Source organism: Brachyhypopomus gauderio, chromosome 13 (assembly GCF_052324685.1).
Source record: "Brachyhypopomus gauderio isolate BG-103 chromosome 13, BGAUD_0.2, whole genome shotgun sequence".
Classification (NCBI taxonomy): domain Eukaryota; kingdom Metazoa; phylum Chordata; class Actinopteri; order Gymnotiformes; family Hypopomidae; genus Brachyhypopomus; species Brachyhypopomus gauderio.
The window spans coordinates 6,273,793-6,287,351 of record NC_135223.1 but is presented as its reverse complement, the minus strand read 5'-3'; the positions used below and the strand labels follow the sequence as shown (position 1 = coordinate 6,287,351).

The 13,559-nt window shown below is 49.3% G+C and overlaps 1 protein-coding gene across 1 annotated transcript in view; it reads right to left on the bottom strand.

Annotated features, from left to right (window-relative positions):
- cdkal1 (CDK5 regulatory subunit associated protein 1-like 1) overlaps window positions 1-13,559 on the bottom strand; it is a 120,715-nt gene that overhangs the window by 37,584 nt on the left and 69,572 nt on the right. Inside the window, exon 5 of the mRNA XM_076971261.1 lies at window positions 1,661-1,757. Coding sequence (XP_076827376.1) covers window positions 1,661-1,757 — 97 coding nt within the window. The remainder of the gene's footprint in view (window positions 1-1,660; window positions 1,758-13,559) is intronic.

Genomic DNA, 13,559 nt, shown 5'->3' with positions numbered 1-13,559 from the left:
CAGGTTTATGGATCTGGGATAGTTTGATTTCTCCACCACTGTGACAGCTGTTGGGATGGCAGCCAGAGCTCGGTCAGTGTACCGGTCACTGAGATCAGTGAGAGTGCACCGCACAAGCGAAACGTGGTTCAGCTGCATGACTCGCCATTATGTTGGGTTAGTTTCAGCCTTTTGATGATGAGGAGAAACCACTGAAATGGACCCTGTGATGGCAGCTTGTCTGTGAGCTCCTGTCTGTCCACAGCACAGTGACCGCGCATAATGTCCGACTACGGGTCAGACGGCCGCCTGGACGCCTCCGAGCAAAACTCCACCACAGCACGAGGAACGACGGAGCCGGACGAACGAGGTGCAAGAGAGGGAGAGGGAGAGAGAGAGAGAGAGAGAGAGAGAGAGAGAGAGAGAAAGTACCAGAACTACACTCTCAAATATCTTCCCCAGGGAACATTTGACAGATACTATGCTAACTTCTCATTTCTGCACATGCACTTTAAGATTGTAGAATTCGACCAATTGGTGGCAAATGTACTGTAATAGTGTTCCATACCCATGACTAAAGAGCCAAGCAAGCTGTTCTCTTTCTCTCTCACTCTCTCTCCTTTCTCTCTCCATACCTCTCTCTCCCTCTCACCCATGGAGATGGAGAGGCACTACTTACATGTATGCCAGGCAGACTAATGGAAATCAATAGCCCCCTAACGGCAGGTCTGTCTGGGTCTTCTCTGAGCAGCAAGAGGTCGTCAGTGCTGCTGGGAGCAGACGTGCCCACCCCTCCCACCCCTACCCTCCCCACAGGGCCTGCTGACCCGCTCTCAACACCTCACCAGCGGGGAGAGGGCTCGGCAGACGGGCCCGGCGGAACCACAGAGTCGGCGGGGGTCAGGTCATTGAGCGGGATGTCTCGGTGGAAGGAACAGAGGAGTAGAGAGACCGTCCAGCACAGCTGACCCACTCCCGGGCCAAGGAGGCTCCGCCCACAGAGTGCTTCCACTCTTTGAGTGTGAACACACCCAAGTGTTTGTAGAGTAACAGGGCTTCAGTGGAGCTTCTGGTCAGCTGAAGCAGAGAGTAATTAAAGCACCGTGATGACTGCGTTCTTCATCAGCGAGGTCTTCCCCTCGATAAACAGGAACCATGCACGCGACGTTACACACGGCAGCATAAATAATGTAATTAGCGTTGGCGCTCGCCTGAGCCAGAGAGCAGAGAGGAAGAGAAGGCCAAACGCACGATAGCTCTTAAATCACCAGATTATATAACGCACTGATTAGTGCCACAACCGCAAAAGCCTCCCAGAACACTCTGGAAATTCAGGAAACAGCCCAGGCGGAACAAGTAAAGTGCAAGTCTCATTTCCATAAGGTGATTTCTCCAACGGTTAGGAAGGTGTGGCAGGGATCAGCCAACCACCACGTCTTCAGACTGACACATGCGGTGGCTTTCTGGGCGTGTCTAGCTGAACAATCAACCAATGACGAGCCAGAAGCCCCGGAGCACCAGAGTGTTAATGGGGCCAAAGGTCTTGAAACACATCATCTCACAATATTCCACTTTAATGTTTCCGGCTCATCATAAATTCATCATAGAATATGAACTATGCGTCTTCTTGTGATAGATGTACGTAGACCATGCAGATACGATAGAGAGGAAGGACTCCTACCCCAATAATGCTCAGGCCTTTGAGGTAGTCCATTCTGGGCTGGGCCTGGGGGACACAGCCCGCCACCACCACAGTCTTTCCCTGGTCCTGCGCCTTCCTGTGGGTCAGAGAGAGAGAGAGAGAGAGAGAGACCATGGTGAGATCATGCAAGCTGGTTATCTGGAGTAGATTCACTGAAATGCTAAGTCTGTATGGCTTTGAAGACATTTGACTGAGAGGGAGACTTCACAGCCAGGGCAGCCCACGGGGTGTATCACGAAAAACATAAAACACAATTCTCCCTCAGTTTTATGGTACACACACACACACACACACACACACACACACACACACACACACAGGAGAAGCATGAATAACTGCTAATCTGCCGCCTTCTTTTTGGAGAGGGTCACGTTGATACGCCAGACAGTCTAATCCTTTCACGTCCAGGATGGGGCGGGCAGCTATCGCGGCGAACTCCCGGGGAACCTCAGCCACACCATCGGGTCATGGGGTGGGGGGGCGCAAGGCCTTCAGCGAGCTGTAGCAGCACAAAATGCAGACAGCTCCAAACGTGGGCAGCGTACTGGACACAGACACACTGCTCAACCCTCCACCCTCAGGGTCAGCAAACGCCCCCGACCCCTGACCCGTTACCACAGCGTAGCCACAAACATTCACACTTATGGGGTCACATTTATGTTCGTGAATGTTATCACTCAACATTATTCTTTATATGTGCTAAAGCCAGAACCATCCATAGTGCCCTCCCTCCCTCCCTCTCTCCCTCTCTCTCTCCCTCTCTCCCTCTCTCTCTCCCTCTCTCCCTCTCTCCCTCTCTCCCTCTCTCCCTCTCTCCCTCTCTCTCTCCCTCCCTCCCTCTCTCTCTCCCTCCCTCCCTCCCTCCCTCTCTCCCTCCCTCTCTCCCTCCCTCTCTCCCTCCCTCCCTCTCTCCCTCCCTCTCTCCCTCCCTCCCTCTCTCCCTCCCTCTCTCCCTCCCTCTCTCCCTCCCTCTCTCCCTCCCTCTCTCCCTCTCTCCCTCTCTCTCTCCCTCTCTCCCTCTCTCCCTCTCTCCCTCTCTCCCTCTCCCTCTCTCCCTCTCCCTCTCTCCCTCTCCCTCTCTCCCTCTCTGATAAGTAGAACAGTACCTCTAACAGCACATCCAAATCATTCAGTGACTCATCATACCACATATCATAACTCATATTGAAAAGAGGTGCATTTTAGGACATCCACCCTGCAAAACGTCAACGCCCTCCCAGCAGAATGAGGACACCCAGGGCACGCACACACACACACACACACACACACACACACACACACGCACACGGTCCCCTACACAGCAAAGTATGGCACTACAGTCAAAGCTCTGCTGCATGCGTCCAGTCACACACAAACACACACACTCCTGAGATTCTGACCCCACACACTGGTGTGACGAGGTCCTGAAGAGGGGGCGTGTCCCGAGAAACGCAGGTCCTAGTTGAGACATCAGTGGGATGCATGCAGACAGTCTGTCCACACGCATCTGTGCGACTGCTGTTGTAGCGAGCTACACGCAAACGGCCTCCGTCAGCCTCCATCAGCCTCCGTCAGCCATGGCAACACACGCGTCACTCTCCGGGCTGTACTGTAGAACATCTCCGCAGGTGTCGGCGCTTTAGGAGACCGAGAGGTTCTTGCAGACGTGTCCGGTTTAGTCGTTCATCATCCTCCCCTCTCCCGTCCGTGTGGACGTCAGCGGTGTTCGTGAGTGGGTCCGTGTTTCCACAGACACTGGTGGGAGGAGGGAGAGGAGGGGGCGGGGCTTCGACCGATCCACACCGCGTGCAGACACGACAAGCTTTACTAGGGCGGCCGGCGGGGCAAACGCGTCTCACGCAGCACGGCACGTGTGACGAAACTCGCAGGTGAAGAGTCAGCTCAAACGCTACAGCCGAAGGACGCAAGCCGCCACGGATCTGAACCAGAACGGCCGACTTCCTGCTGAGCGTTTCTCTTCCAGGGCTCAATTACCGACACGGCGCCGAAGAGGGCGGGGCTACACACCTCATCCCTCACAGCTGTCTCCACCACACATGAGTAACACGAGCCTGACACCAGCAGATACCAGTGGAACATCTCCAACCGTCATCGGCGCTACACCACCACCATTTCCGTTTGAAGAGAGCGACTCCAGATAGATGCGTCCCACACAGCCAGAAGGCACGCGGAGAGCTCTGAATTCTGGGACGGCATGTCTTCGGGGTTCAAACAGAACACGCCACGCCAGACATGAAGCGGGCGGATGTGGTGTTGTCCGTGTTCCTTAATGACTCACCGATCGAGCTGTCAGAACACGGACGTGACTCACAACGACAGACTCTGGGGCCCTGGGGCCCTGCGCCAGGATTCTACAGCACCATCACAGCAAGCAGCACCTTCAGGAGGGGTAAACCTCAAGGGTGACACTGGCATCTTCAAAACAAATAAATAAATAAGAAGTAAGCCCAAAACGCTAACACAGCTAGAAAAAGCATGAGCGTCTGTCGGCGTATAACTTATATTAGTAATATCAGCAGGAAGTGTGTTTGCAGAATGACTATAATACACACAGGAGAAAGGATATAAGGCCTTCTAAGTTCGTGCATGTAATCCACTTTGTAACAAGTGCCAAGCGACGAAATGGCAGAAACATTAGTAGGGATAAAGCTGCCAGACAGGCTATCAGTCTGATCTCAGTCCCAGTGAAAACAGCTCAACCCCCTTGTTGACACAAAGCTGATTGTCGTACAGGGGTGAGATAGTCATCTCCAGACTCCATCACTGAACACAAACATGACGTTAGGACCGCTGGTGTGGAATAATCCTGCACGAAAGAAAAGACGCATACACGACTCCCTGCACACTAACCCCAACCCTAACCCTGCAGGCCCCAACACTAAACCTAAACCCAACACTAACCCTAACCCTGCAGGTCCTAACACTAAACCTAAACCTAACACTAACCCCAACCCTAACCCTGCAGGTCCTAACACTAAACCTAAACCTAACACTAACCCTAACCCTGCAGGTCCTAACACTAAACCTAAACCTAACACTAACCCCAACCCTAACCCTGCAGGTCCTAACACTAAACCTAACACTAACCCCAACCCTGCAGGTCCTAACACTAAACCTAAACCTAACACTAACCCCAACCCTAACCCTGCAGGTCCTAACACTAAACCTAAACCTAACACTAACCCCAACCCTGCTGGCCCTAACACTAAACCTAACACTAACCCTGCAGACCCTACACGCATGAGAAACTTAACCCTCTGTGAGAGCCAACAGGGGAAATATGAATCAGAGGAGGAACAGGCAAAGCTGAGATGAGATTGTTGGGGAATCAATCAATCAATCAAATCAATGAATCAAAACACAGAGATCAATAAATAAATAGCATACTTGGTTGGTCCTCATGTACATTGCTTTGTCAATTGCAATAATGACTTGGGTGTAAAGCAATGTCTCAGTGACCCTCATGACTGTGGTCACCTCCAGGCCCCTGTAGTTATGCTGCTATAGATTAGCCTGCCGGAGATACATGCTAATCACTGGCACGTGAGCTATAAATATGGATGTTTAATTTCAATCAATCAATCGGCCTTTATTGTCATACATCGTACAAGTACAAAGTATGAGAATACATTCCCCGGGGACAAGTGTTAAAACACCGGGAGCTCTGGGTCAGAGTAGCCACAGCATGTTTCATGCACCGCCATACACTCAGCAGGGCGGAGTACATAGCACATACAAGCATTGATAACACAGACAATAATCAGTGAGAGGCGTGATTCATTCAGATAGGGAGGGGGGAGCCAGGTTACATACTTAACCTGCACTTTGTATCCTGTACATAAAATTCCATACAAGCACCTAGGAGATGATCTGGGTTGCCAGTGGATGTGCTGATGCCGTTGATGGATGTGCTAATGCCACCGCAGACACGCCGTTGTGACTCCTACCTGAGGCTCAACATCTACATTGGAGGGACAGTGACACTCGGCCTAGAAATCGAACTATAAATATGAACTTCTACTAGTTGGTCCACCCAATGGAGGATGGGTTCTCTTTTGAGTCTTGGTCCTCCCGAGGTTTCTTCCTAACCCTCTGGGGGAGTTTTTCCTCGCCACTGTCGCCCCTGGCTTGCTCATTAGGAATCTGGATCCATGCGCTTGTAAAGCTGATTTGTGACATGTAGTGTAAAAAGCGCTATATAAATTTGTCTTTCACCACACCAGATCTAACAAGTTCCCATAGAGTAGACAGGCACACAATTTGCGATCTAAAGAGATCATTAGATGGTATATGGAAGTTTTACGATGGCAAACAGCCACTCAACTGCGCTGAGCACCTTCAGGCCGCTCAGACACACGTGCGGCGGAGGTTAACAGCTCCTACGTGGAGGAGCCCATTCCGCAGGAGGGTGCTTCAATCTGAAATTGGCATCTCCTGGCCTGCTGACTTGGTCAGCCCTTTAAGCAATAATTGAAATCAATAAATAATTGAAGTTATCTTCAGTCAGGGCCAACAGCCTCCGCCGCACAAGGCCACGGCGGAGACGGACACCACAATAACACCTCCAGAACACAAATCCAGGTAATCTACGAAAGGAAAACGAGGAAAGAAGATGAGAGAAAGGAGAAGAAGAGGAGAAAGAAGAACAGACACAAAGAGTGACCATTAAAAGCATGTTTGAGAGGCCCATGAGAAGAGGAGCATTACTGCAGCACTATATCAGTCCTCTTCCATCTCTCGCACCTCTGACTAGTTCAAAGAGGAACCCGCCGCATCGATGGGGGAAAAGGAGAGGACACAAACCTGCCGGCCGACATGAGAGGGCCGTCTGGGCCGGCGCCACCCCCTTCCTGAGCTAATGACGCGCACCCAGCAGCCGTGTTGCACTGAGAAGCCCCTTAACACCGCGTCGGTGCTGCAGGTGGAGATCAAGCTCCAACACCTTCCGGGTAATCGAATCGACACCACAGCTTCCCATTAGGAAGGATGTGGACTGGGATGGCAGCGGGGTGTGGACTGGGATGGCAGCGGGGGGAACAGAGGCAGTGGGGTGTGGACTGGGATGGCAGCGGGAGGGACAGAGGCAGTGGGGTGTGGACTGGGATGGCAGTGGGGGGGACAGAGGCAGCGGGGTGTGGACTGGGATGGCAGCGGGGGGGACAGAGGCAGTGGGGTGTGGACTGGGATGGCAGCGGGAGGGACAGAGGCAGCGGGGTGTGGACTGGGATGGCAGTGGGGGGGACAGAGGCAGTGGGGTGTGGACTGGGATGGCAGCGGGGGGGGACAGAGGCAGCGTCCACCCTCGTTTCCTGCTGCCGGTCCACTGTGGCTTTCTGGGAGGACAGACTGGACAGGAATGGCGTGTGCAGATATGCTGCAGAGGTGAAGAGTAAGACACGTCTCTGTGGTGGACGTCTCCTCCGCTACGTCACAGGGTGACCATCCATGCTGGACGTGGATCGCGTTAGAGAGCATTACAGTAGCTTAACTTCTCAAGAGTTGCACCCCACCCCCACCGATAGTGCTTAATATTGCCCCATTACTCGCCCCCAACCACCCCTGGACTCCCCTGGCATTCAATATTACCCCATCAAGCAGGGGCAGCCTGAGGGGACCCAACTGTTAATGATGCATACCAAATGATGCGCTAACACCTTGGCTCTGTGGGAAACGACCACACACACACACACACACACACACACACACACACACACACACACACACACAGGAAGGTTGTTGCACAGCACTGTACGTTGGGTTCAGCATATTAACCTGCTTCGTCTTCACGGGTCCAGACATGTTCTAATGTTCATTTTCTTCAACAAGTACCGATGGTTGAACTTCTGCGTGACCGCACTGAAGTTCCAATTATTTCTGTCCTGTTGACTATTTACACTATGAACTTTTTGTGTTTATACTCTGAGCTGCTGATATTTTGAGTTAAAGGCAATTAACTCAAAATACCTAGGCACGGCCTTGAGAAGGCACAAGCACTCACAGGACTTCACAAACGTTCACCGATATGTTAAGGCTGGCGGCCCCAGGAGAAAAACGTGCGCAGTAAAGTTTTAGCGCTTCACGTGTCGTCACGCTCGACTGCTTTCCTACGGGTGAAAGCTGAGGTCTCGTCTACGCAGCGCCATTGTCCGTCAATGTCACAGGAACTGACGGTCCTGTCACACTTCAAACACTCCCATCCACGTGGTCAGGGGCACCGACGTAGACAATCAATAACAGGTAGCTGGTTCAACATTCTCAATTTCTTATTTTTCCAAGTGTAAATAAAAGTTCAAATAGGAGGGAAAAAAAAATTGCCAGTAACACTGGAAATAGGAAGAAATTACATCCTCCCCCCCCACACACACACGCGCACGTGTCCTGATCTGAAGTAATGCAAGTTATCTAGAGAACAGAAAACACAAAATATTACTCTGATCCTGGAATCAAAGTTGAATCTGACCTTCTGGGCCAAATGATCAGACATGTAGACTCAGGAGTTTTGGTCTCGAGGAGAAAAAGCATGATGCAATACAAAAGGACAGCGAGGAACCGTCTGAGGAGCGAGCGAGTGAAGCCACCTCAGCACCCTTCAGTACTCCCTTCATCATGGTAGTGTCTCATCACGAGGTCCTGGAGGCTCAGAAGAACATGAATGATGCATTAGGGCAGACGCCGTCTCCCCTCTGGCGCCCTGGGCCGCGGATCCCGGCTCTTCCCAAGATAACGCCACACTAGTACAATCAACATGCAAATGAACTTTATTAAAAAGACATCAGAACACGGGAGGAGAGCACGATGCACTGGGAGCAGGGTCCTGCTTAATGGTTGATAAACGCCAACGTGGGGAACGTCAAGTCAGAGGAAGATGCGCTCTTTAGGTCTGGATGCTTCCTGGTGGAAGCCCTCGTGAAAAGGGCGAGTAACAGCTCACAGCCGAGCCACCGAGAAATCGCACGACGGACACCGTGGTTCGTCATGGCGATGACAGAGATGATCGTCAGTGGGTTGGAGGTGTTGGGAGATGGAGTGACATAAATGTCACACACACACACCAAACAAACCTCTTTATTTTTATTAGCCTGAGTGGGATATTAGCGCACGCTGGCAGTTCTTACAGCACTGCTGTTTTCTGAATGGACAAATGGATCAACAGCAATGAGTAACACATTTCTGAGATGCTTTAACCACCTTTTCGGTCATCATTACTCACTACATTTGTTCCTGAAATCCTAACTGCTAAAGTATCGCTACGTCAAGGAGGATTTCAGTCCAACAGTGGTCCGTGGTGCCAGGGCGGGAGTCCGTGGTGTCGTTTGAAAGCACCACGGTGAACAGTGACAAGTGATGCTTGTTAGATTACCCCAAGATGTCAGCTCACTTAAAAAAATAAAAGTTGACAAGGAATGCCACGTTTTTTAACAAGACATGGACTGCCAAGTATTTATTTACAGAAATAAAAGATAATGCTGTGTGCTCAATTTGTGGTTCACAGGTCGCTGTGTTGAAAGATTATAATTTGATCATCACTACTCCACCAAGCATGAGGAGAAATACAGAAATTTGACTGACGAAGAGCTTGCAAAGGAGTCTGATGCGCTGCTAGCAAAACTGCAAACCCAACAAGGTCTTGTTACCAAACTTCACACTCCCAAAGATGCAGCCGTCAGCACAAGTTATGTAATTCCTCACAAAATCGCCAGAAAAAGTAAGGCGTTTTCTGATTATTGGAATCCGTTGCACTGATATGTCCAGAGAAAAAGGCCGCGTTTCAGAACGTGTCACTCTCCCAACGCACTGTAACGAGGCGGGTTGAGGACATTGCTGGGATCTTGTTTGCACTGATTCAATGATTGTTTGTGTTTTCTTATTTGACCTCTACACCACAATTTCACATAGCCTAATTATTAGGGGTGGGACGCGATTAAAAAAATTAATCGAATTAATCGGAAGCGTTGTAATTAATTAATTAATTTATTTATTTATCGGAATTAATCGCATTTTAATCGCATTTCAGTATTTAACATGAGAAATATTAATTTAAGTTTGAATGATGAATGAATCAATGAACATAATCATAGACTTAAACATCTTGTTTATTTTTCCACCAGTCTACTACACAGACCAATAGATGAGTGCAGAAAACACTGGAAATTCTGACCAAAAATGTTGTTTCATTTTGGGAGTTTTGCTCAGGATATTGGAAGAATTGAAGTAAATCAGAAGATGTTTTTTTAATACCATTTTAGATGGTCTATTTTTCTTTTTTGAATAGACCAGGCCTCTGCCACAGGCATCTCCATAGTGCCTAGAAGTGGTCTTCTGCATGCTCAAAGCATTCATCATCTATAATAATTATAAGAATTATAAGATAATTCTTGTTGCTAACAGAGGTCCAGTGATCCCCAGTCAGAGCCACATTTGTGGCGCTCTTCACAATAACCTGTTTTACTTCCCTTTCCTCATCATACAGCTGCTGGATTTTCTTCGACATTGTCTTTCTGGACGGCAGTTCGTAACTTGCATCAGTTGACGCAATGTGCAGCGCTTCTTGTAAGCCTTAATCTTCGACCACAGAGCGCGAACAACACTGCAAATAATGTGACGCGTCATGTATAAACGCGTGCGGAGTCGCGCGCTACGGCCACTCGCGAAAGTTTAATCCAGTCTTAATGGTCCAATGAAGGTCATTTAAAAACCAGGACATTTCCTCACTTGGAAATTTCACAGGATGTGAAATACGGACATGTCCCGGGAAATAAGGACGTTTGGTCACCCTATCGTACTAGGAATACATTTAGCAGCTAAGTTATCATTACTGACCTGCGCGTTAGCCCCAACATGTTTTGCGTTGAGGTGGTAACGAAGGGTGGAAGTGCTCCTGTGATAAGCGAACTCCTTCCTACATAAAGTGCAAATAACACTATTTGTGTTTGTGCTTCCATCTGAAAGTTTCTTATATTTAAATTTCCCCTCCACCAGCGTAGCCTCTTCAGTCATCTCCATCATGATCTTATTGTGCGTCCATATAATCTGTATGTCTGGAACTCGTGCACTGAGAAACATTCCACGGTGCAAAAGTGTCTCATGCCTTAAATGCGTTAATTTTTTTAGTGCGTTAATTTTCGCACTTTCGCACTTTTTGCATTTTCGAAATTAACGCGTTAAAGTCCCACCACTACTAATTATACATATTTACCAGAACAGTTTTACCAGTGCCAGCTATTCAAAATATATAATTTGGTGCAATTTACAATGGAAGAAAGTTGAGTAGAATTAAGTTCAAGTCATCGTTGGTGTGGCCCTATGACACAGTTCAGGTTTCTCATGTGGCCCCTTGTAGAAATTAATTGTCCACCCTGCTGTAGGTCAGGAGGGACAGGCTAGCGTGGACCCCTCAGTCCAGCAGCAGTGTCTGCACAGTGATGCCTGCATTATCAGTGTCAGAAACAGGTGTCTAATGACGTTTTAACACAAGCCTCTGAGCTAGATCAGCGGATTAGCTCACTGACTATGCTCACTAATTTAGACAACCAAAAACAAAAACTATAGTAAATATATTTAACGGATCAACCTCGCCTAAAAGCACCTTGAAATTACACACAGCTGATAAGGCTGGGACACACACATTCAGCCTCAGTGTGGAGACAGGGACACAGTGAGGGGTGTGTGTGTGTGATATGTGTTGGTCTTTTATCTTCTCAGAGTAAGACAGAAAGCGAGAAACACCTGTCAAGAGCAGGTGTGTCACCCTTGGAGACCACACACACCGGCCCAGGACCTGTTTGGGTTGCTAAGCGATACCCCCTCTATGTCCAGGGGTGACCCACAAGGCCTGCTGGACAGACAAGGAGCCCAGGCCTTTAGAGCCAAACACAAAGATGCTTTGTGGGAAGGAGTGAGTGTGCGTGTGTGTGTGTGTGTGTGTTTGAAGACCTTGAAATGTAGGATGGTCCCTGTAGACACCACTTTACATTTGACAGAGCCTGGTTAGGATGAGAAGTCCTCATCAGGGAGTCTGTATTCCAGTGACCAGCCTACAGAAGGCAGGGATCTTCTAAGCCTGTCTGTAAGGCCTAAGGAGGAGGCTTATCTCAACATGTACAAGGCCCATTACATCTTAGTGCAGATGTCAGGAACCTATTGGACACGCTTCCTGAGCAAACACAAAAACAGTGAGTAGAAGAGTGCTGGAGTTCAGCGTGGTGCTGGTGGAGCTGGTTGATGAATTCTACACACTGGTGTTTGACACTATGTTAGGATGGCAGGTAAAATTCATCAGTTCACCTTTAGTAGTACACCTTTACAGGGTCTTGATCTGCACAGTGTTGGGTTCTCAGTGTCTTTATCTGCACAGTGTTGGGTTCTCTGTGTCTATCTGCACAGTGTTGGGTTCTGTGTCTATCTGCACAGTGTTGGGTTCTGTGTCTATCTGCACAGTGTTGGGTTCTGTGTCTATCTGCACAGTGTTGGGTTCTGTGTCTATCTGCACAGTGTTGGGTTCTGTGTCTATCTGCACAGTGTTGGGTTCTCAGGGTCTTTATCTGCACTGTGTTGGGTTCTCAGGGTCTTTATCTGCACAGGGTTGGGTTCTCAGTGTCTTTATCTGCACAGGGTTGGGTTCTCAGTGTCTTTATCTGCACAGGGTTGGGTTCTCAGTGTCTTTATCTGCACAGGGTTGGGTTCTCAGTGTCTTTATCTGCACAGTGTTGGGTTTTCAGAGTCTTTATCTGCACAGTGTTGGGTTCCCAGGACCCTTAACTTCCTATTTAAAGCACCTTATCCACTTCTTAAAACACTCGGCTCATACTTCTCATATATAAGAAAGACCCAACCTAGGCGTGACCTACAGATCAAACCTAGGCGACACCAATGTCATGGCTCACAAACAAGTGACCATGGGGATAAAGGGCCAAGACAGCACAGCCAAGGCGGAGTGCCCACAGGCCTCCCACAGGGGGCAGTAGAGAGGAGGAACCAAGGCTCATTATGGAGCAACACTAAAAGCACAAAAAGTCCTTCACCACCCCACAAATTATTACTCCAGCTTCCATTTCCTACAGAATAATGCAGCATGGCTCAGTGCGAGGTCCGCTCTCCTTTTTCTTTTTCGAGGATCCTTATTTATTCCAAACAGCATTCTTACTGAAAAAAAGTCCGAAAGCTCACACGATGCCAGCTGCCTAATTAAATTGCTATTCAGTAGCTCTGCCTGAAAAATTAATTATCGGAATGAAAAACTGCTGTTTTCTTCCTTTCCTGAGGAAAAATAAAAAATAAAAAAGCTGGGCACTAGCAATTAAATAGAGGGTTCAAGGCAAGGTTCATTAAGCCGGGGGGGGGGGGGGGGGGGGGTGATTTTATTAAAACAGACCCTGCTAGCTGCACTTGTTAGCAGCACGGCGTGGGCGAACCACCCCCCCCCCCCCCCCCCCCACCCCCTTTGTTCTCTTCCCGTTCCCTTCAGTCCGGCTCCCAGGGCCCCCTCTCATTACAGGCTACGGTGGCTTAGTGAGAGAGAGTGGGTCCCGACGATCCCGTCTACCAGAGAGGCCCCGCCCCCTTGGCCCGATATTTCAGTGCAGCACTGTCGGTTCACTGCCTACCAAGAAAAGGAGATATGTACATCTAACTGTCGTCAATCAGCACTTTGATGACATGTAGTTGATGGTCTGTAACAGCTAACACTCCTAAAAGGTGAGTGGGTGTCCATGGGAGTGTAAAGGTGAGAGGGTGTGAGTGTAAAGGTGAGTGGATGTGTATAGTGGGTGTGAGTGTAAAGGTTAGTGGATGTGTATAGTGGGTGTGAGTGTAAAGGTTAGTGGATGTGTATAGTGGGTGTGAGTGTAAAGGTGAGTGGGTGTGTATAGTGGGTGTGAGT